The sequence below is a fragment of the Pelophylax lessonae genome (assembly GCF_965119305.1).
Source record: "Pelophylax lessonae genome assembly, chromosome: 9".
NCBI lineage: Eukaryota > Metazoa > Chordata > Amphibia > Anura > Ranidae > Pelophylax > Pelophylax lessonae.
Genome location: NC_138776.1, coordinates 246,293,625 through 246,316,975, shown reverse-complemented (window position 1 = coordinate 246,316,975; position 23,351 = coordinate 246,293,625). Strand labels below are relative to the sequence as shown.

General features: G+C 45.9%; 1 protein-coding gene across 1 annotated transcript in view; it reads right to left on the bottom strand.

The window, feature by feature from the left end:
- LOC309564355 (uncharacterized protein) overlaps positions 1 to 23,351 on the bottom strand; it is a gene marked incomplete at its 3' end in the record, with an annotated part of 715,072 nt that overhangs the window by 582,073 nt on the left and 109,648 nt on the right. The window contains 6 exon segments of the mRNA XM_082268983.1: positions 8,219 to 8,496; positions 8,581 to 9,219; positions 9,494 to 9,605; positions 12,074 to 12,177; positions 16,020 to 16,115; positions 16,764 to 16,869. Of these exon segments, the coding sequence (XP_082125109.1) occupies positions 8,219 to 8,496; positions 8,581 to 9,219; positions 9,494 to 9,605; positions 12,074 to 12,177; positions 16,020 to 16,115; positions 16,764 to 16,869 (1,335 nt within the window).

Sequence of the window (23,351 nt, the reverse complement as noted above, 5' to 3'; positions counted from 1 at the left end):
ACAGTCATCTGATAACAGGCTAAAGCAATATATAAAGTGCTACTACCCTGCAAATCCAGAAACGAAGCGGAAAACGTATAATCAGTGCCTGACTTCAGCCTCCACAAGGAGCTTGTAAACACCATCAAACCGGTAGATAAACCGCATAGGAATCCTTTATTACCTACTTGCCGCATGGTCACAGTAGCTGAGACCGGCTGATCGGCTGTGTCCAATCACATCAGTTCTGTGTGGACAGACAGGACTCTGTACACAGGTCAGTGATCTAGCTGTTTCTTCTCCCTGAAAAGCAGGGAGAAAAAACAGCCGGATCTGTTAGTAAAAACAGCACATATTAGACTTGTTAAGCACAGTTAACCCCTTTGATTGCCCCTAGATGTAAACCCCTTCCCAGTGTCATTAATATAGTGACCGTGTATAGCAATGGTCTCCAAACTGCAGCCCGGGTGCGGCCCTTTGCTTACCTTTATCCGGCCCTTGGGACACTATGCCTTCCACTGATTTGAGACACTAACAAAAGGGGCACTATTCCTCCCCCCTCATACCAAATGTGCTGATGTATACTCTAGAGATGCGCCCGAATTTTTGGGATTTTGGACTTACTGTAAAATCTAATTCTCTGATGTTCATTTGTTCATTGACAGACACAGCTCCTAAACTTCATAACCATTGGGTTATACTGCCCCCTACAGGAGTAGGACACTAGGCAGAAAAAAAATCTGGCTATGCCTATGGGCAGTCCCAGGGGGAATACTCCCTCTCTCTGCTATAGGTACTCAGTTTTGTTACAAGCAGTGTCAGAAGAATTACAACTCCACCGAGGGGTGGGTGCTGGGTCCAATGAGAAATGGATTTTACGGTAAGTCAAAAAGCCCATTTTCTCTATCGCTCATTGACAGACACAGCTCCTGGTCTTCATATCCATTGGGTTATACTGCCCCCTACAGGAGTAGGACACTAGGCAGAAAAAAATTCTGGCTATGCCTATGGGCAGTCCCAGGGGGAATACTCCCTCTCCCTGCTATAGGTACTCAGTTTTGTTACAAGCAGTGTCAGAAAAATTACAACTCCACCGAGGGGTGGGTGCTGGGTCCAATGAGAAATGGATTTAAGGTAAGTCAAAAAGCCCATTTTCTCTTTCGCTCATTGTTAGACACAGCTCCTGATCTTCATAACCATTGGGACGTCCCAAAACTGTGTTAACATGAGGGGTGGGAACAGCAAAAAAATTCCAACAGTAGCCAACTAGGCAACAGGAGCTCAGCCAAAACAAACCCGGAGCCCACCTGAAAAAAACAATACACCCTCAAAGAGGGTCAAGTCCTCTAAACAGCAGTCTGCAAAACCTTGCGGCCAAAGGAAGCATCCGCAGATGCCAACACATCCACTTTATAGAACTTTGTGAAAGTGTGCACTGATGACCAGGTGGCCGTCTTGCAAACCTGCTTTACTGACGCCTAATGACGGAAGGCGTAGGAGGCACTGAGCGTCCGAGTAGAGTGTGCTTGGCCAGGGGAAGGGGGAACCTAACCCTTGATGGAATAGGCCTAAATCACCGTCTGTCTGGTCCATCTGGAAATAGTTGCAGAGGAAGCGGACAACCCTTTCCAAGGCCCATCCGTGAGCACAAATAAGGAGTCTGACTTCTTAAAAGACTCCATAGCTGCCAGGTACACCCTAATCGCTTGGACCACAGCCAAGGCATGCAAGGCAAGTTCCTTCGGATCTTCGGCCCGGGACACAGGTAAGGCAACACAATGTCTTTATTGAAATGAAAATCAGAGACAACCTTTGGGAAGAATGACGGACAGGAGCAAAGATCCACCTTATCTCTGAATCACAAATAAGGTGAACGACAGTAGAACACTGCCAATTCGGACACCCTGCACGCAGAGGTGATAGCCACAAAAAATGTCACCTTCTGAGACAGCATAAGCAAGGGAATCGCCCGAAGATTCTCAAAGGGAGGCTTCTGGAGAACCGACAGCACCAGATTGAGATCCCAAGGCAGCAACGGAACCCGCACTGGAGGAACCAATGTCGGACACCCTGAAGAAAGGTACGCACCAGGGAGTGTGTGGTCAAAGGTCATTGGAAGAAGACCGCCAAAGCCAACACCTGGCCCTCGATGATACTCAAAGTCAATTTCTGTTCAACCCCCCCCATTGAAGTAAGGTCAAAATCAGAGCCACCGAAAAGGAGCAGGGATGAATCCCAAGAGACTGACACCACGCAATGTACATCTTCCACATACAAAGGTAGATCTTCCTAGAAGTAGATTTCCTAGCTTTTAACAGCGTTGGAATCACCGACTCAGACAAACCTCTATCCATCAGCACCTGGCATTCAACAGCCAAGCCGTCAAAGCCAGTGACTGTAAAGCAGGATGGAAGATTGGTCCTTGGTACAGTGAATCCTCCCTGAGAGGAAGCTTCCAAGGAACGTCGGTGACCAGCCGCACCAGATCGGTGTACCAAGCCCAGTCCGGAGCCATTAAGATGACCGGAATCCCTTCTGCCTTGATCCTGCGGAAAATTCTTGGCAGAAGCTTGAGAGGAGGGAAGGCATAAATCAGATGACACTGACCCCACGGGGCCACCAGCGTGTCTGTGGCATCTGCCAGAGGACCACCGTCAGTGCATCGATGGATGGTTGGGACCCGTAGGGCCCCGCAGCCTCAATGAGGGGGGTCAGGTGGGGAGATGTGCTCCAAAGACTTTATAAGTCACCAGGGGGACCCCACAAGTGTAAAAACACGCACTAAGCGACCCTCAGCAGAGAGGGAGAGAACCCCACCAGACTCCAAACCAGCAGAAACAGGCACCTGCAGCCACCAGGATAATCTGCACTCCATGTGCAGCGATCAGGAAGTGAAAAGATCCAGGAGTCAGCACCAGGGGTTCCCACCACCAAAATCCCTGCCACAGGGCTCCACTATCATGGCCACCGCTATTTTCAATGGCAAACCACCGAAAAATGGCCACCGAACTACACAAACATGGCCGCCTTGCATAGGAATACACAGGCTACAGCAAAATGGTGGCTCCACGAGGCTTCCAGGAGGGATCCCTAGGCCTCAATGACATACCCAGGCAAGAGCCCCCACCAGGTACAACCCCCCCTCCCACACAGCTGATCATCTGGTCGCCAGCGGCGCACCCCCCCAGCTAGAACACCTTGCCATCTAAATGGGGGGCTGTCAGCAAGAAGTAACGCTGCAGCTCAGGCCGAGACCCTGTCGTATGGGACCTCACGAGGGGTTTAACTCGCAGGCCAGCCCCTGTCCAAGCTATGTTGCAGCCAACCTAGAGTGGAGCTGAGGTCTGCGTGCCCTCGCTGGCCAGACTGGGGTGACCACTGGATCTAGATTATCCAGCCCGTCGCCCAGTCCGACAGTTGATTGTAGATCACACAAGAAAAAACCAGGAGAAAAAATTTCTATCTAAAAAAATTTGCCAGGACCAGAGATCCCAGCAAGGAACTAGGTCCTTATTCCTGACTAGGCAGTTCTTTTGGTTGAGCTGCTGTTGCCTACTGTTTAGCCTGGGGGAATTTTTTTGCTGTTCCCACCCCTCCATGTTAACACTGCTTTGGAGCGTCCCAATGGTTATGAAGATCAGGAGCTGTCTGTCAATGAGAAAATTTTTTGACTTGCCGTAAAATCCATTTCTCATCGGACACCGCACTCACCCCTCGGTGGAGTTGTAATTCTTCTGACACTGCTTGTACCAAAAAAGTACCTATAACTCGAAATGAACGGAAGAGAAATGGTGTTATCTACATTTTGGTGATAAGAAAAAAAGGTGCCGATAATCGCGCTGAAAATTATTTTGCCGCAATTTTACTGTGCTTATGGTTTGTTTTGTCATCGGTCATTTGACTAAAAAACTGCATCAAAAACGTAACACTGATGCGGTATTAATGCGTTCTTGGTGCATTTTCAATGCATTTCAACAGGGAGGTGCGTCTTTGTGCAGTTTTTTTTTTTTTCTGACCAAAAATGCAACAAGCGGGGTTTTTAAAAACCACAACAGAAGTGCAACGGACCAGTGTGAAGACCTATATAGTATATAAAGGGATACATTTTTCTTGAGCTAAAAAGGTGTCAATAAAAGCCAATAAATAATTAATATCATGAATTTAAATGAATTTTAAGAGTCAAATATACAATTATATATAAAAATATATAGTTTTTTTTAAAACTATCGTTTTTCGGTTTTCAGCCAAGTGCATCCTGCATTTACAGTTTCGGCAACAAAATTTCCATTCAGTGCACCTCTAGTACACTCCCACTAATGCCAGGAAAATTTCCACTCCACACTGACCCATATTCATGATATTAATTGAAAAGTCAAATATAATAGAAATGATACTGTGTGTACAGTGGGTACGGAAAGTATTCAGACCCCCTTAAATGTTTCACTCTTTGTTATATTGCAGCCATTTGCTAAAATCATTTAAGTTCATTCTTCTTCCTCATGAATGTACACATAGCACCCCATACTGACAGAAAAACACAGAATTGTTGACATTGTTGCAGATTTATTAAAAAAGAAAAACTGAAATATCACATGGTCCTAAGTATTCAGACCCTTTGCTCGGTATTTTGTAGAAGCCTCCAAAAAAGTAGACCGCACTCGGGAAAGTAAGATGAAAACAATCAAAACTCCTTTATTCTTCTTCGGTGTAGCAGACAGACAGTACAATGCACATAACAGACGTGCCCGGTTAACGCGTTTCACGAATTAAATCGCTTACTCATAACCATACACTGTGTATGGTTATGAGTAAGCGATTTAATTCGTGAAACGCGTTAACCGGGCACGTCTGTTATGTGCATTGTACTGTCTGTCTGCTACACCGAAGAAGAATAAAGGAGTTTTGATTGTTTTCATCTTACTTTCCCGAGTGCGGTCTACTTTTTTGGATTCTTCATAGCTTGGACGGCGGATCTGACCAGCACCACCCTTTGAACTAACACCTGAGCGGCTCTCTCTTTGTTGTCATTTTGTAGAAGCCCCCTTTTGATCTAATACAGCCAGGAGTCTTTTTGGGAAAGATGCAACAAGTCTTTCACACCTGGATTTGGGGATCCTCTGCCATTCCTCCTTGCAGATCCTCTCCAGTTCTGTCAGGTTGGATGGTAAACGTTGGTGGACAGCCATTTTTAGGTCTCTCCAGAGATGCTCAATTGGGTTTAAGTCAGGGCTCTGGCTGGGCCATTCAAGAACAGTCACGGAGTTGTTGTGAAGCCACTCCTTCGTTATTTTAGCTGTGTGCTTAGGGTCATTGTCTTGTTGGAAGGTAAACCTTCGGCCCAGTCTGAGGTACAGAGCACTCTGGAGAAGGTTTTTGTCCAGGATATCCCTGTACTTGGCCGCATTCATCTTTCCCTCGATTGCAACCAGTCGTCCTGTCCCTGCAGCTGAAAAACACCCCCACAGCATGATGCTGCCACCACCATGCTTCACTGTTGGGACTGTATTGGACAGGTGATGAGCAGTGCCTGGTTTTCTCCACACATACCGCTTATAATTAAGGCCAAAAAGTTCTATTTTGGTCTCATCAGACCAGAGAATCTTATTTCTCACCATCTTGGAGTCCTTCAGGTGTTTTTTTTTAGCAAACTCCATGCGGGCTTTCATGTGTCTTACACTGAGGATAGGCTTCCGTCGGGCCACTCTGCCATAAAGCCCCGACTGGTGGAGGGCTGCAGTGATGGTTGACTTTCTACAACTTTCTCCCATCTCCTGACTGCATCTCTGGAGCTCAGCCACAGTGATCTTTGGGTTCTTCTTTACCTCTCTCACCAAGGCTCTTCTCCCCCGATAGCTCAGTTTGGCCGGACGGCCAGCTCTAGGAAGGGTTCTGGTCGTCCCAAACGTCTTCCATTTGAGGATTATGGAGGCCACTGTGCTCTTAGGAACCTTAAGTGCAGCAGAAATCTTTTTGTAACCTTGGCCAGATCTGTGCCTTGCCACAATTCTGTCTCTGAGCTCTTCAGGCAGTTCCTTTGACCTCATGATTCTCATTTGCTCTGACATGCATTGTGATCTGGAAGGTCTTATATAGACAGGTGTGTGGCTTTCCTAATCAAGTCCAAACAGTATAATCAAACACAGCTGGACTCAAATGAAGGTGTAGAACCATCTCAAGGATGATCAGAAGAAATGGAAAGCACCTGAGTTAAATATATGAGTGTCACAGCAAAGGGTCTGAATACTTAGGACCATGTGATATTTCAGTTTTTCTTTTTTAATAAATCTGCAACAATGTCAACAATTCTGTGTTTTTCTGTCAGTATGGGGTGCTATGTGTACATTCATGAGGAAGAAGAATGAACCTAAATGATTTTAGCAAATGGCTGCAATATAACAAAGAGTGAAAAATTTAAGGGGGTCTGAATACTTTCCGTACCCACTGTGTATATATATATATATATATATATTTTATTTTTTTTTTAAAAACTGTCATTTTCAGTTTCGGCCAAGTATATCCTGAATTTTCAGTTTTGGTACCAACATGGTTATTTCGGTACACCTCTATTGGATAGGTTTTATAACAGAAAATAGTTTTTTTTTTTTTCGTTTATACGATTAAAAAATAAAAAAATTTAAAACCCCAATGGTGATCAAATAACATCAAAAGAAAGCTCTATTTGTGTGAAAAAAATTAAAAAACTTAATTTGGGTACAGCGTTGCATGACTGATCAATTGCCAGTTAAAGTAGCGCAGTGCCAAATAGCAAAAATGTCCTGGTCAGGAAAGGGGTAAAACCTTCAGATGGTCAAGTGGTTAAATTATCCAGGGTTAAAAGATCTAAGATTCAAAGAAACACCGACGCGTTTCAGCCAAACCTGACAAGGCCCCCTCCGACTGAAACTCGTCTGTTTTTGTATCTTGGAATTTTTAGCCCTGGATAAGTCAATAAAGGATTTCGGTTTATCTACCGGTTTGCCAACTGTATTTCCAGTTTGATGGAGTCATCTAATAACAATGGGTATTTTAAGGGCAAGTGTAGTTGGGCAATATTTTTCTGCAATTTCTGTACCTTTGAATCCAAAAAAGGTAGGCAGAGGGCAGAGGACTTGTCACTAGTATGGACTGCGGTCCGCCAGCAGCTGATCCTTTCCCCAATACTGACCTATGTCTTCGTGACCTTCTTGGTGGAGGAGCAGGGCTTTGCTTCCTCATGTTTTGATCACTATAAAGTCCCACCACTAGGGGAATATTCTTTTTGATATTTATTTGGGATGTGGCACTACTGGGAGCATTCAACTTGAGCACACTTTGCACATGTTCTGATCACTAATGGAGTAATAATCAAGAAAGTAAGGAATGATCAAAAATGACGCAGATAGGGATACAGCTGGGCTACAACATAATCATACACGTGAACGTTCTGTGGGGGTGGGGGTGTAGGATTTTACGAAAAAGTCCATAGGTTCAAAAAATTTTCGCGACAGCTCCTCGATGAGATTAAAGTGATCTCTTCAATACATAAAATAAAGGGAAGAGGGCACCAACTAAGTGCAGTATATAGGAAATTACTTTAATAAAAACCACAAGGATAAGATCATCCACCCAATGCGGTTAGCTGTTGAACCCAAGGACGTGTCTTCAGAAGCCAGGATGCAGATGCCACTGTCAGGAGCTGTGTAGGCCACCAAAAGCGAAACCAGAAATCCTGGAGTGCATGGACTGCACAAAACTGGAAGTGTCGTCGCACCTGGGAGGGCCGCAACATGGGGAGCTCAAAACACAGCTCCTGACAGCGGCATTTGCTCCCTGGCTTCTGAAGACACACTGAGGCTTAACAGGTAACCACATTGACATGCTCTTATCCTTATGCACATTGGGAGTTGCCCTTAATTAAAAATAACAAAGTACTGTACTTAGTTAGTGCCCTCTGCTGTTTCCTTTATATATTTCCATAATGATCAAAAAGCAGCAGAAGAACATTGTCAAGCCCTGTGATGATATAATCCCCAACTCAACCAACAGATGGCTGGGTAAAGCACTTAGCGACTGCTTTCTTTTTTTCTGGTAAGTTGGAAAGTCTCTGCCTGAATTATAAAGTACCAGTGTGTCAACATCAAGTTCCTTTGTCCAGGGTCCCCCTTACTCATTTGCCACACTCTGAGGAGGGGGCTTCTGTTCCATTGTGCGATCCGAGATGGCAAATAAGCGAGTATTTCTTGGAAAACTGTTTCCCACATTCAGAGCAGGAATATGGCTTCTCCCCTGTGTGGACTCTCTCATGTCTGACCAAGGTGGCCCTATCAGTAAAACACCTCCCGCACTCTGAACATGAATACGGCTTCTCCCCCGTGTGAATCCTTTTGTGCGTAACTAAAACTGATTTCTGTGTGAAGCATTTCCCGCACACGGAACATTCAAACGGTTTTTCCCCAGTGTGACTGGTTTTGTGTTTCACAAGGTGAGACTTTTGAGTGAAACACTTCCCGCACTCAGCGCAAGAAAAGGGGTGATCGCCTGTGTGAAGTCTCTGGTGCTCCACCAAATACGACTTTTGCGCAAAGCTTTTGCCGCATTCGGAACACGGATACGGACGGTCACCTGTGTGGGATCTCTGGTGTCTAACGAGATTTGTCCCAGAGGAGAAACACTTGCCGCATTCCGAACATGAATATGGTTTCTCCCCCGTGTGAATCTTTTCATGTTTGGTAAGAGTCACCTTCATGGAGAAACACTTTCCGCACACAGAACACGAAAATGGTTTTGCCCCCGTGTGAACGCTCTCGTGTCTGATGAGACCTGATTTCTGAGTAAAACATTTCCCGCACTCAGGACATGAATAGGGCTTCTCCCCTGTGTGGATTCTTTGGTGTCGGATGAGAATTTTCTTGCAAGAAAAGCATTTTCCGCACTCAGGACATGAAAAAGGCCTTTCCCCAGTGTGAGACCTCTGATGTGCAGTGAGAGTTCCTCTCCGGGTGAAACATTTCCCACATTCTGAACACGGGAAGGTTTCTCCCCCTCCATAGGTGGTGTGGTGGTTAACCACAGATGAGGGATCACAAAAACTCCCTCCTTGTGTAGAAGAATTGGATGATTGATCTGCACGGCTAGGAACTGGATGGACCTTTACTGCAATTGGGTTTTCTGCTGAAGAATCAGAAGTGATGTCATCCTCTATTTTACGGGCTGCAGAAGGGACGGGTCCTTTCCCCATGTTGTACCTTCTGTATCGTCCATCTACAGGAAAAGATATTAAAAAGAATATGAAATGTTTAACCACTTGACAGCGGGGAGACTTTGGCGCCATCAGGATACACTGATCAGTGCTGCCGGCTATATCCAGCTGCGCTGATCGAGTGGAAAAATACAGACAGACTGGTAGATTGACTTCTGTACAACCAGCTTGCTCATACGTGGGTCCAAATTTGGCCAGTCCCTGCTGAACCATCAAAATTTAGATACAAGTATGGCTGGCTTAATTATGTTGACCGCGTTCTCCCTTCATAGTCACCTGTGCCAATTTCTGAAGGATCTTCCTCCTTACACGGCTCATCCCCGGTCACGCAGGTCTCCTCTATTTCTTCGAATTCCTCTTTAACTTCAATTTTAATAAGATTTTCCTCCTGAGTAACACAAAACAATCCAAACAGTAGATTCTACAGAGACTAAACAGCGTTACACCATCACCAAATAAAAAAAATTGCAGCTAAAAAGCGCAGAAGATCGAGTATTTGAAATGCTTTGAATGTAGCATTTTCATTTCAATCATTGAATTGTTTTTTCATGGGAGGATGTCATAGGACATCCCTCCCAGAATCAGGCCCTGTTTCGGCGCATCTTGTCACACGTTGGTTCCACAGGACATGGCTGATGACAGATCACTATACTGGCCCGCCGCTGGTACCATGTGATCGTTGTGGTCAAATCACAGCAGATCACATGACAATTGTACACAATGAAAGGCTATGATTTATGCCATTCATTGTGTACTCTTGTGATGAGCTCTCTGATTGGTCACAGTGATCACATTGTACAGACAGGGACAATCACAGCCCACATGTACCAGGTGACCAGCTGTGATTGACCACAACTATCACAATAGTAAAAACACTGAATGAATAATTTTCAAATCAGAAAAAATGGTTGCTTAGAACTGTAAAATTTACATTTATAAGCAATCATAGCGTGAAGAAAAAAAAAAATCCTGATCACCTTCCCATAGTACAGTGTTACTATGGTAACACTGTATGTAAAAAACAAAAAAGTAAACAAATTTTTTTTTTTTTTTTTTTACACAATGTCACCAGTTAGTGTCCCTGATCACCGCCACATCAGTTATATGATAACGCTGTACTGCACTGGTGACAGTGTGTAGAAGATTTTAAAAAATATTATATATTTTTTTTCTTAATCTCTTCCATTTTCTAAAAAATTGTGACAAAAAATTACAACTTCAAAATACTCGCCATGCCTCTTACTAAATACCGGTCTACTTTCTGAAAAAGGGGGGGGGAGGGGTGGTATTTATACTCTTTCAGGCCTCAGGAAAGGAGATAGGCCATCAGTACATCAGGATTAATCAATGTTCAGATATAGGGCTCTTTCACACGGACGTTCCATATGTCCGTAAATCACCCCATCCGTTTGCGGGTGATATATACGGACATAATGCATGTCAATGGCATTGCGGATGTCAGAGGATGACCATCCGCTGACATCCGATTTTCGTCCTTTCAGTTCTGTTTCGTTTTTTGGAACAGAACCCTATTTTTGTTCCATTTAACCACTTTACCACCGGAGGATTTTGCTGTCTTACGTCTGGGCCACTTTTTGCGATTCGGCACTGTGCGACTTTAACTGACAATTGCGCGGTCGTGCGACGCCGTACCCAAACGAAATGTACGTCCTTTTTTTCACACAAACAGAGCTTTCCTTTGGTGGTATTTGATCACCTGTGCGATTTTTACTTTTTGCGCTATAAACAAAAAAAGAGCGTAAATTTTGAAAAAATAATATTTTTCACATTTTATTTAATATATGAAATTCCCCCCAAAAAAATGTAAAAATCAATTTTTTTTTTAATTTTTGGCCAATTTGTTTTCTGCTACCTATGCTTGGTAAAAAAAAAAAAAAAAAAAAAAAAAAAAAACCATAAAAAGCGTGTTTTGATTGGTTTGCGCAAAAGTTATTGCGTTTACTAACGGACAGATTTGTCTTTTTTTTTTAACCAGTAATGGCGGCGATCTGCCATTTTTTTTGCGCAACAGCGACATTGCGGCGGACAGAGCGAACCCTTGACTGACATTTTTGACACTTTTGGGGGTACCAATGACATCACTACAGTAATCAGTGCTATACATATGCACTGTTACTGTAAAAATGACACTGGCGGGGAAGGGGTTAATTTTATTGGAGAGGGAGGGGTTAATGTGTGCCTGGTGCTTACTGACGTGTGTGGGGGGAGGTGACTGAGTGACACAGGGACAGATCGCAGGTTCAGCTATGCTGAACCCTGCAATCTGTCACTGTCTGTCACTTAGGAGATCCACCCGCTCTGTTTACACAAGCGGGTGGATCTCCAAACTCGATTCCCCGACGATCGGGGAAGAGCAGCTGCGATCGCCGCCGCTCCTCCCCTGGCCCGACTCCCGCTGTGACTGAACACAGCGGGAGCGAGCCTCCGACGGCGCGTGAGCGCCGCCCAGAAGGGGAGGAGTCCAGCGACGTAGTACTACGTCGCTGGACGGAATCAAGCCACTTTGCCGCAATACAGTCAACGTGACCGGTCGGCAAGTGGTTAAATACCACCAGAAGAAAGCTCTGCAGCAGGGGTCTTCAAACTATGGCCCCTCCAGTTGTTCAGGAACTACAATTCCCATCATGCCTAGTCATGTCTGTGAATATCAGAGTATTACAATGCCTCATGAGATGTTTAGTTCCGCAACAGCTGGAGGGCTGTAGTTTGAAGATCCCTGCTCTACAGTGTTGCATGACTGAGTAATTGTCATTCAAAATGCGACAGCGCAGAAAGTTAAAAATGGCCTGGGCAGGAAGGGGGTGAAAGTGCTTTAAGAACTTCCATGCCACTTACCTGATAGTCCCGAAATGTCTCATGGTCTCTCTTTGAGGATGCCTGGGAATACAGAGGACTGGTGGACCTGGTCACAGTACTGGGGTTTCCAATATTTTGTCCACCTGCAGGAAGCACACAAAACAGACATGATAGGCTCAATTCATAAAGCTGTACACAAGGATGAGGATCTTTTTTTCAGCCATGTGAATATTATTTCCAAATCTCACTGGCTGAAAGGGCAAGTTCATCTTTTCAGGAAAAAACGAAAAGGGTAATTCTCTCCTAAAATCCTGGACACCCCCCCCCCCCCCCCCCATAGCAGCCATGATGCCCCATGCTGCTGATGTAGTGGTTCATACACAATACATAGCCCCAAAGTTAGGATCCATTCTAATGCTCAAGCTCTCATTGGTCAGCACGATGATTGCGCTGACCAACGAGAAGCATTTCTTCACTTCTGGAGCAGCTTACTGGAAGAAGTCGTCTCTGATAAAAGGTGAACTGCCACCAAATATCCTTTCCACCCTTCCGAATGGCGACCCTGATGCCCTGTGCTGCTGGTGTAGTAGTCCGTACACTGCAATACAGGCATACCCCGTTTTAACCACTTTACCACTAGAGCATTTTGCGGTCTTACGTCTGGGCCACTTTTTGCGATTCGGCGCTGTGCGACTTTAACTGACAATTGCGCGGTCATGCGACGCCGTACCCAAACGAAATTGACGTCCTTTTTTTCCCACAAACAGAGCTTTCTTTTGGTGGTATTTGATCACCTGTGCGATTTTTACTTTTTGCACTATAAACAAAAAAAAGAGCGTTTATTTTGAGAAAATAACAATATTTTTCACATTTTTTATATGAAATTCCCCCCAAAAAAGATGTAAAAACCAATTTTTTTTTAAATTTTTGGCCAATTTGTTTTCTGCTACCTATGTTTGGTAAAAAAAAAAAATCACAATAAGCGTATTTTGATTGGTTTGCGCAAAAGTTATTGCGTTTACTAACAAAGGGAAAGATTTTTGTCATTTTTGGTGTTTTTTTTTTTTAACGCGTAATGGCGGCGATCTGCGATTTTTTTTGCGGGACTGCGACATTGCGGCGGACAGATCGGACCCTTGACTGACATTTGACACTTTTGGGGGTACCAGTGACATTACTACAGTAATCAGTGCTATAAATATGCACTGTTACTGTAAAAATGACACTGGCAGGGAAGGGGTTAACTTCATTGGAGAGGGAGGGGTTAATGTATGCCTGGTGCTTACTGACGTGTGGGGGGGGAGGTGACTGAGTGAGACAGGGACAGATCGGATGTCCAGCTATGCTGAACAGTCCGATCTGTCACTCCCTGTCACTGAGGAGATCCGCCCGCTTGTGTTTACACAGGCGGGCGGATCTCCACACTAGATCCCCGACGATCGGGGAAGAGCGGCTGCGATCGCCGCTGCTCCTCCCCTGGCCCGACTCCCGCTGTGAATGAAAACAGCGGGAGCGCGCCTCCGACGGCGCGCGAGCGCCACCTACAGGGGAGGAGTCTGACGACGTAGGTCTACGTCGTCAGATGGGAACGAGCCACTTTGCCGCAGTACTATTACAGTACTTAGCGGTAAAGTGGTTAAGTACACTCACGAGTATGGACACAGCCCGGTCAGCTTGGCATGGCACTACTCCCGGTTTTTAACCACTTAAGCCCCAGTCGCTGGACTCCTAGTGATTCCGGCGGCACGCGTGCGCCGCCGAAGCCGCGCTCCTGCTGTGTTTAGACACAGCGGGAGTCAGGCCAGGGGAGGAGAGGCAGTGATTGCCACCTCCCTTCCCCGGTAAGGGAAACAGTGAGAAGGTCCGCCCGGTTATGTAAACAAAGCAGGCGGACCTTCTCAGTGACAGACAGGAAGGGATCACTAGATTCAGCATAGCTGAACCTGCGATCTGAGTGTGTGTCACAGAACCCCCTCCCCCCCACACACGTCAGTAAGCATGGGGCATACATTTAACCCCTTGATCCCCAACAGTGTTAACCCCTTTCCTGCCAGTGTCATTATTGCAGTAACAGTGCATATTTTAAGCACGGATTACTGTAGTAATGTCACTGGTCCCCCAAAAGTGTCAAAAATGTCAGTTAGGGGTCCGAACTGTCCGCCGCAATGTTGCAGTCCCGCAAAAAAAAAAAATAAATAAAAAAGCAGATTGCCGCCTTTACTAGTTAAAAAAATAAAAATAAATACCCTCCCTTCTAGATTGTAAGCTCCAACGAGCAGGGCCCTCTGATTCCTCCTGTATTGAATTGTATTGTAACTGTATTGTCTTCCCCCACATTGTAAAGCGCTGCGCAAACTGCTGTTGGCACTATGTAAATCCTGTATAATAATAATAATAATAATAATAATAATAATAATAAATAAAAACGACATAAGCCCCGGTTCACACTAGGGCGACCTGTGAGGCGACCTGGTCGCCTCACAGGTCGCCGCAGGTCGCCTCCCATAGGAAAGCTGCGGACCCGTTCTTCCTAGAATAAGGGTCCGGAGCTTCTTTGGGGCGACCAGGAGGCGACCGCCATAGACTTCAATGTTATGAAGTCCGTGGCGGCCGCTCAGAGGTCGCGGCGCGCTGCTCGCACCGCGATCTCGGAGGTCGCCCCTGAAAGTAGCGTCGCTCCTATGTGAACCGGCGCTAAATCTTTCCCGTAGTTAGTAAACGTGATAACTTTTGGGCAAACCAATCAAAATACGCTTAGTCCTGGTTCACACTACCGCGACTTGTCAGGCGACTTGGCCCGCCTGACAAGTCGCGGTCCATTCAGTGCAATGGGAACCATTCTAATAGGAGCGACTCAAGTAGCTCCAACTTCGAAAATAGTTCCTGCACTACTTTTGACCGAAGTCGGAGCGACTTGCAATGACTTCCATTATGTGAAGTCCGTGCAAGTCGCGCCAAAGTCGCCCCCGAAGTCTTCACTAGTCGCCCCCGAAGTCGGATCGCCATACTGTGAACTGCAACTTAGTCCTGGTTCACACTTGTGCGATGCGGGAAGGCTGCGAATTCGCAGCCTGTTCCCGCATCGCAAACGCACCCCTGGCAGTTCACACTGCCATATGCGATACGCTGGGGGTGTCAATGAAATGTTAACGACACCCCCAGTTTGATCGCATATCGCAGTGCGATCTGACAGTTCGCACAGGATCGGATCGCACAAGTGTGAACCACTGTGCAATCCGATCCTGATGCGGCTGGAAAAAAGGGTCCTGTGCGTGTTTGGTGCGGATACAGTGGGAATTCAGCCATACAAAGTGTGTGGCTGAATTCGCATCCGCACCTCCGATCTCATGTAATGAAGGAGCAGTGCGCTCCGAATTACATGCGATCGGTGCACTCGCAGGAATGTGAACCGGCCCTTATTGCAATTTTTTTTTTTACCAAAAATATGTAGCAGAAAACATATTGGCCTAAAATGTTAAAAAATTTTGATTTTTAATTTTTTTGGGGAAATGTTATATAGCAGAAAGTGAAAAATATTGTTTTTTTTTTTTTTTCTCCAAATTGTCGCTCTTTTTTTGTTTAAAGCGCAAAAAAAAAAAAAAAAAAAAAGCTTGCACAGTTGATCAAATACCACCAAAATAAAGCTCCATTTGTGGGGAAAAAAAAAAGAGGACATCAATTTTATTTGGGTACAGCATCGCACGACTGAGCAATTGTCCGTTAAAATGCAGTGCCGAATCGCAAAATAGGGCCTGGTCAGAAAGGGGGCGAATCCTTCCGGAGCTAAAGTGGTTAAGATAAGAAGACCAGCAGCATATAACCCGGCGAGTCCAGCGCTATCCTTCAACTTTCCTCAATTGACTGAATATAAAAACCGCAGAAGGGTGGCAGACCAAGGGTATTATAACCCAACCACAGCAGTACAAAGCAACACAACCAATACTACTCAACCGAGGAGAACCGGTCCTTTGGGTTTATTCCTCACCTCTGCTGATCTCTATAGGAACTTCCTCCTCTTTAATCCTCACACGTCCTTCCTTCTTCTCCTCAACAATGACGTCTCTCTGAGTGTCTCCGGGGTCTGTGAATAAAGATGAGAGTGAAGCCCACTGTACTGAGATGTATGAGAGACCCCAGAGAGTGTGTGTGGGGGAGACTGGTCACATCTCTTGGCTGGTAACACACAATGACATGATGTGAGGAGGAGAACCGGAGTCTAATAGAGACTGATGGCTCCTGACTCCCCCACTGGGCACATACTGTCCCCCCATTACTGTCTACTGACAGAGAAGGGGGGGGGGGGGAGAAGAAGAGATTGTTGTAGTGACTGAACAAGGAGAATCTGGGACTCTTCTCTGGATTTAGACTGCATTCACACCTGAGGGACGCAACGCGTTTGGCACCAAAGTAGCTTATGTACCTTTTTTGGCACTAAGCCAAGCGTGTTTTTGCAGGATTTTTTGCTTGGGGTGCCATAAAAATATAAAAGATTGTTGTAGTGACTGAACAAGGAGGATCTGGGACTCTTCTCTGGATTTAGACTGCATTCACACCTCAGGGACGCAACGTGTTTGGCACCAAAGTAGCTTATGTACCTTTTTTGGCACTAAGCCAAGCGTGTTTTCGCAGGATTTTTTGCTTGGGGTGCCATAAAAATATAAAAGATTGTTGTAGTGACTGAACAGGGAGAATCTGGGACTCTTCTCTGGATTTACTGTTTATTCCTCACCTGTGCTGATCTCTGGAGAAACGTTCTCCTCCTCTTTACACGGATCATCACCCCGCGCATACAGCTCCTCTTCACCTTCAACCTTAACAACAATCAGACCTTCATCCTGAATAAGACACAATGAGTAACAAATGACGAAGAAGAAGGATAACTAAAGGCAAAACCTTTTTTTTTTTTTTTGGATAGAGTGGAGAGGGATTAAAACTCGTCAGTTTGTTTGCAGTTTGTATGGACATTCGCCCTCTCGATTGGTCATGTTTTACGGTTATCATCGAAAGTGAAAGTTAAAAAAAAAAAAAAATCCAAAATTTTGGGTCGTCCCCAGATAGTTCTGGTGACCATCAAGGAATTTCTCACTTTACCAGGATTACGTCTTACTGTTTTGGCCTATAGGACAGGAAGTGAAGGGAAATCTCCTTAATGGCTAAAAATAAAAACCTAACAGAGGTTCTAATCCTCCCCTATTCTGAAATTCTAAAAAAACAAAAAAAAAAACCTGACAGAGGTTATAATCCTCCCTAATTCTGCCAAAAAATAAATAAATTAAAAAGGGTTTGCCAACAGTTCTACAAATCCTACCTACCTGATCCTCCTGAGGGATCTCCTGATGTTCCTGTGTGGAGTCCCGGGAATACAGAGGACGGGGACATCTCTCTGGGGGATTTCTGTTACTGGATCCATCTGTAGGAAACACACACACTGACTGAATACATTGTTTCTATGTCTTTATATCAGAGGATGTGTGTATCTAGGGGGATCCTCAATACTCTTCTCTCCTTTACAAGAAATGAAAGTCTCCTCTTACCCGGGGATGGGAGGGGCGGCCGCTTCTCCGTCATGACGTCTTTGTAGAGGTCCTTGTGTCTTAAATATTCCCACTCCTGAATCTTTCTGCACAAGTCAATACTGCAATAAAAGAAGCTGCACATAATAAAATAGAATTAAAGCATCAGTCTGAGAGAAAGGGAGATGGTCAGCGATTGCAGACGCCCAGCAAGAGATGGTCAACGATTGCAGACGCCCAACAAGAGATGGTCAACGATCGCAGACGCCCAACAAGAGATGGTCAACGATCGCAGACGCCCAACAAGAGATGGTCAACGATCGCAGACGCCCAACAAGAGATGGTCAACGATCGCAGACGCCCAACAAGAGATGGTCAACGATCGCAGACGCCCAACAAGAGATGATCAGAGATCGCAGGCGCCCAACAAGAGATGATCAGAGATCGCAGGCGCCCAACAAGAGATGATCAGAGATCGCAGGCGCCCAACAAGAGATGATCAGAGATCGCAGGCGCCCAACAAGAGATGATCAGAGATCGCAGACACCCAACAAGAGATGATCAGAGATCGCAGACACCCAACAAGAGATGATCAGAGATCGCAGACACCCAACAAGAGATGATCAGAGATCGCAGACACCCAACAAGAGATGATCAGAGATCGCAGACACCCAACAAGAGATGATCAGAGAACGCAGGCGCCCAACAAGAGATGATCAGAGATCGCAGACACCCAACAAGAGATGATCAGAGATCGCAGACACCCAACAAGAGATGATCAGAGATCGCAGACACCCAACAAGAGATGATCAGAGATCGCAGACACCCAACAAGAGATGATCAGAGATCGCAGACACCCAACAAGAGATGATCAGAGATCGCAGACACCCAACAAGAGATGATCAGAGATCGCAGAAACCCAACAAGAGATGATCAGAGATCGCAGAAACCCAACAAGAGATGATCAGAGATCGCAGAAACCCAACAAGAGATGATCAGAGATCGCAGACACCCAACAAGAGATGATCAGAGATCGCAGAAACCCAACAAGAGATGATCAGAGATCGCAGACACCCAACAAGAGATGATCAGAGATCGCAGACACCCAACAAGAGATGATCAGAGATCGCAGACACCCAACAAGAGATGATCAGAGATCGCAGAAACCCAACAAGAGATGATCAGAGATCGCAGAAACCCAACAAGAGATGATCAGAGATCGCAGACACCCAACAAGAGATGATCAGAGATCGCAGACACCCAACAAGAGATGATCAGAGATCGCAGACACCCAACAAGAGATGATCAGAGATCGCAGACACCCAACAAGAGATGATCAGAGATCGCAGACACCCAACAAGAGATGATCAGAGATCGCAGACACCCAACAAGAGATGATCAGAGATCGCAGTCACCCAACAAGAGAAGATCAGAGATCGCAGACACCCAACAAGAGATGATCAGAGATCGCAGACACCAAACAAGAGAAGATCAGGGATCGCAGACACCCAAGAGATGATCAGAGATCGCAGACACCCAGCAAGAGAAGATCAGAGATCGCAGACACCAAACAAGAGAAGATCAGAGATCGCAGACACCCAACAAGAGATGATCAGAGATCGCAGACACCCTACAAGAGATGATCAGAGATCGCAGACACCCAACAAGAGATGATCAGAGATCGCAGACACCCAGCAAGAGAAGATCAGAGATCGCAGACACCCAGCAAGAGAAGATCAGAGATCGCAGACACCAAACAAGAGAAGATCAGAGATCGCAGACACCCAACAAGAGATGATCAGAGATCGCAGACACCCTACAAGAGATGATCAGAGATCGCAGACACCCAACAAGAGAAGATCAGGGATTACAAACGCCCTACATAGGGGAGAGGTTAGCTAATCCCCAATCATATTCAAGGAATCCCTCCACCTAACCTCCTAAACCCAACCCCCTAACCATTACAGTTCTTGTGCTTTTATTGGTTTTACATTTGTTACGCTTCCGAATTGCAAAAACTACATTCCCCCCCATTGATCGCTGCACAACAGTTGTGGCTTCCTACAGAATACGTCTCCATCATCCTCATCATCCATAGCAGAGCTCCCATCCAATGTTCTACAAATCAGAGAGGACAGGAGGAAGATGATGATGTGTGGAGGTGACACCACCCCCCCCATCCAGACCACACAGAGTGCTGGGACCCCCTTCTCTCATAATAAGAAGACATTATTACCTCCTCCTCACTGGGCACACATTTTTCACTGTCACCAGGAAGAATTTCTCACCCACCTCCAACTGTGGGCTACAGAAAGATGGCCGCCCGCCTGCTGCGTATAAGCAGCCTTTCTAGTTCGGTAAAAATGATATAAAAATATCCTAAAATGAATTAAAGCGTTCTAATTTGAGCTCAACAAGCTTGAAAATATTACTTATATAGTCTGTAATATGGTCTACAAAAAAATGGCCGCCGATCCCTCTGCTTTAAGTACAACCCTTTAGTTGAGAAAATATAAAATATAAAATATCTTAATATGAATGTTGTTGGGCTATTTTGGGCACCGTGATATTGATAATATTATATTGATATTAAAAAATAAAAAAGCACTGTAATACGATCTACAAAGAAATGGCCGTCGCGGTATCATTTGCCTAAACTTCGACCTCTAGCGTTCGCTCTGGCGACACACAGCTCTGCGGCTCCTGCGCGCGAACCTCGGCTGCCCAGCTGTGCCTGGTTGCTATGGAGACACGCACGCGCAGAGGGAAAGAAACGTCAGGCAGGTCGGCGGCCATTTTGTTGCAGCTCAAGTGGGAGACACCTAGAAAAAAACAACAAAAAACAAGGTTTTCTTCTGTTTTCCGATGATTATGTACCTGGAGTGTGTGTACCCAGGGAGGAAGAGCTAATCATGTCTACATGTTGGCATCTCAGAAATGAGGTAAGTCAAGGGAGGTATCATAGGACATTTTCACTTTTTTCACCCCTTCAGGACAAAAAGCTCACAAATTCTCATTGGTCTGAGGCACAAGACTACATAATACACAGAGCGCTGGGCACAGGACTACATAATACACAGAGCGCTGGGCACAGGACTACATAATACACAGAGCGCTGGGCACAGGACTACATAATACACAGAGAGCTGGGCACAGGACTACATAATACACAGAGCGCTGGGCACAGGACTGCATAATACACAGAGCGCTGGGCACAGGACTACATAATACACAGAGCGCTGGGCACAGGACTACATAATACACAGAGCGCTGGGCACAGGACTACATAATACACAGAGCGCTGGGCACAGGACTACATAATACACAGAGAGCTGGGTACAGGACTGCATAATACACAGGGCGCTGGGCACAGGACTGCATAATACACAGAGCACTGGGCACAGGACTACATAATACACAGAGCCCTGGGTACAGGACTGCATAATACACAGAGCGCTGGGCACAGGACTACATAATACACAGAGAGCTGGGTACAGGACTGCATAATACACAGAGCGCTGGGTACAGGACTGCATAATACACAGAGCGCTGGGCACAGGACTGCATAATACACAGAGCGCTGGGTACAGGACTGCATAATACACAGAGCGCTGGGCACAGGACTGCATAATACACAGAGAGCTGGGCACAGGACTACATAATACACAGAGCACTGGGCACAGGACTACATAATACACAGAGCGCTGGGCACAGGACTACATAATACACAGAGAGCTGGGCACAGGACTGCATAATACACAGAGCGCTGGGTACAGGACTGCATAATACACAGAGCGCTGGGCACAGGACTGCATAATACACAGAGCGCTGGGCACAGGACTACATAATACACAGAGCGCTGGGCACAGGACTACATAATACACAGAGCGCTGGGCACAGGACTGCATAATACACAGAGAGCTGGGTACAGGACTGCATAATACACAGAGCGCTGGGCACAGGACTGCATAATACACAGAGCCCTGGGTACAGGACTGCATAATACACAGAGCCCTGGGTACAGGACTGCATAATACACAGAGCCCTGGGTACAGGACTGCATAATACACAGAGGGCTGGGTACAGGACTGCATAATACACAGAGCGCTGGGCACAGGACTACATAATACACATTATCATATGCAGATGAAATTGTATACAGAAACAGAATTAACCTGAACTAATTATCTGGCCATCTGGACAGAACAATGTGAGGTCATTAACCTGATGAAATACGTAACCCCTACTAGCAATTCCAGTACTACAGCCAAATCCCCTAAGGAGATAGTGATACGAATACCAAGAGCCCCTCGGGGGGATGTCGCTGTAGCTAATATATAGTACTGGAGTTGCTAGTAGGGGTTACATTTTCATTACACTTGTTCTGCTAAACATTGTTTTATGTTTTTTGCTCTTTTAAACTGTCTGTTATTTTATGTAGAAATACATTTTGATACAATTTTATACAAGTGCCTAGAACAGGCATGTCCAACCTGCGGCCCGGGGGCCGCATGCGGCCCAGAGCCCCAGGCAATGCGGCCCACTGCCCCCTGACAATTTATTTTTTTTTGATGGGGAAGAAGGAATTCAGGTTGGGTCATGGCCACAGTGGCTTCCAACTAACTGTAGGCAGAGGCTGCCTCGGAAAGGATCATCCTCTAGTTGTGATAAACTAGTGCTGGGGGGGGGGGGGGGTGGGGCAGCACGGGAAGGGCGCGGTGGTGTTTTATTACTTATATACCTTAACTATAGTATATATTTTATATGCGGCCCGAGAAACTTTCTCTACACTCAATGTGGCCCAGAGAAGCCAAAAGGTTGGACACCCATGGCCTAGAAAGTCCATATCTATATCCCCAGTTACAACATTCTCCTTTACTGATGTGCACTGATGGGTCTGCACTGATATACTTTGATTGGCTGCACTGATGTGACAGCACTGAAGGGATTTGATGAGGAGGCGCTAATTTGCAACTCAGATGGGCACTGATGAGACAGCACTGATGAGATGGCACTAAAAGGCACTGATGAGGAGGCACTAATATGCAACTCAAATGGGCACTGATTGGCTGCACTGATGAGACAGCACTGAACGGCACTGATGAGGAGGCACTGATATGCAACTCAGATGGGCACTGATGAGACAGCACTGAAGGGCACTAATGAGGAGGCACTAATATGCAACTCATATGGGCACTAATAGGCTGCACTGATGAGACAGCACTGAAGGGCACTGATGATGAGGCACTAAAATGCAACTCAGATGGGCACTGATAGGCAGCACTGATGAGACGGCACTGATGAGGAGGCACTAATATGCAACACAGATGGGCATTGATAGACAGCACTGATGAGATGGCACTAAAAGGCACTGATGAGGAGGCACTAATATGCAACTCAAATGGGCACTGATTGGCTGCACTGATGAGACAGCACTGAAGGGCACTGATGAGGAGGCACTAATATGCAACTCAGATGGGCACTGATGAGACAGCGCTGAAGGGCACTAATGAGGAGTCACTAATATGCAACTCATATGGGCACTAATAGGCTGCACTGATGAGACAGCACTGAAGGGCACTGATGATGAGGCACTAATATGCAACTCAGATGGGCACTGATAGGCAGCACTGATGAGACGGCACTGATGAGGAGGCACTAATATGCAACACAGATGGGCATTGATAGGCAGCACTGATGAGACGGCACTGAAGGGAACTGATGAGGAGGCACTAATATGCAACTCAGATGGGCACTGATAGGCAGCACTGATGAGACGGCACTGATGAGGAGGCACTAATATG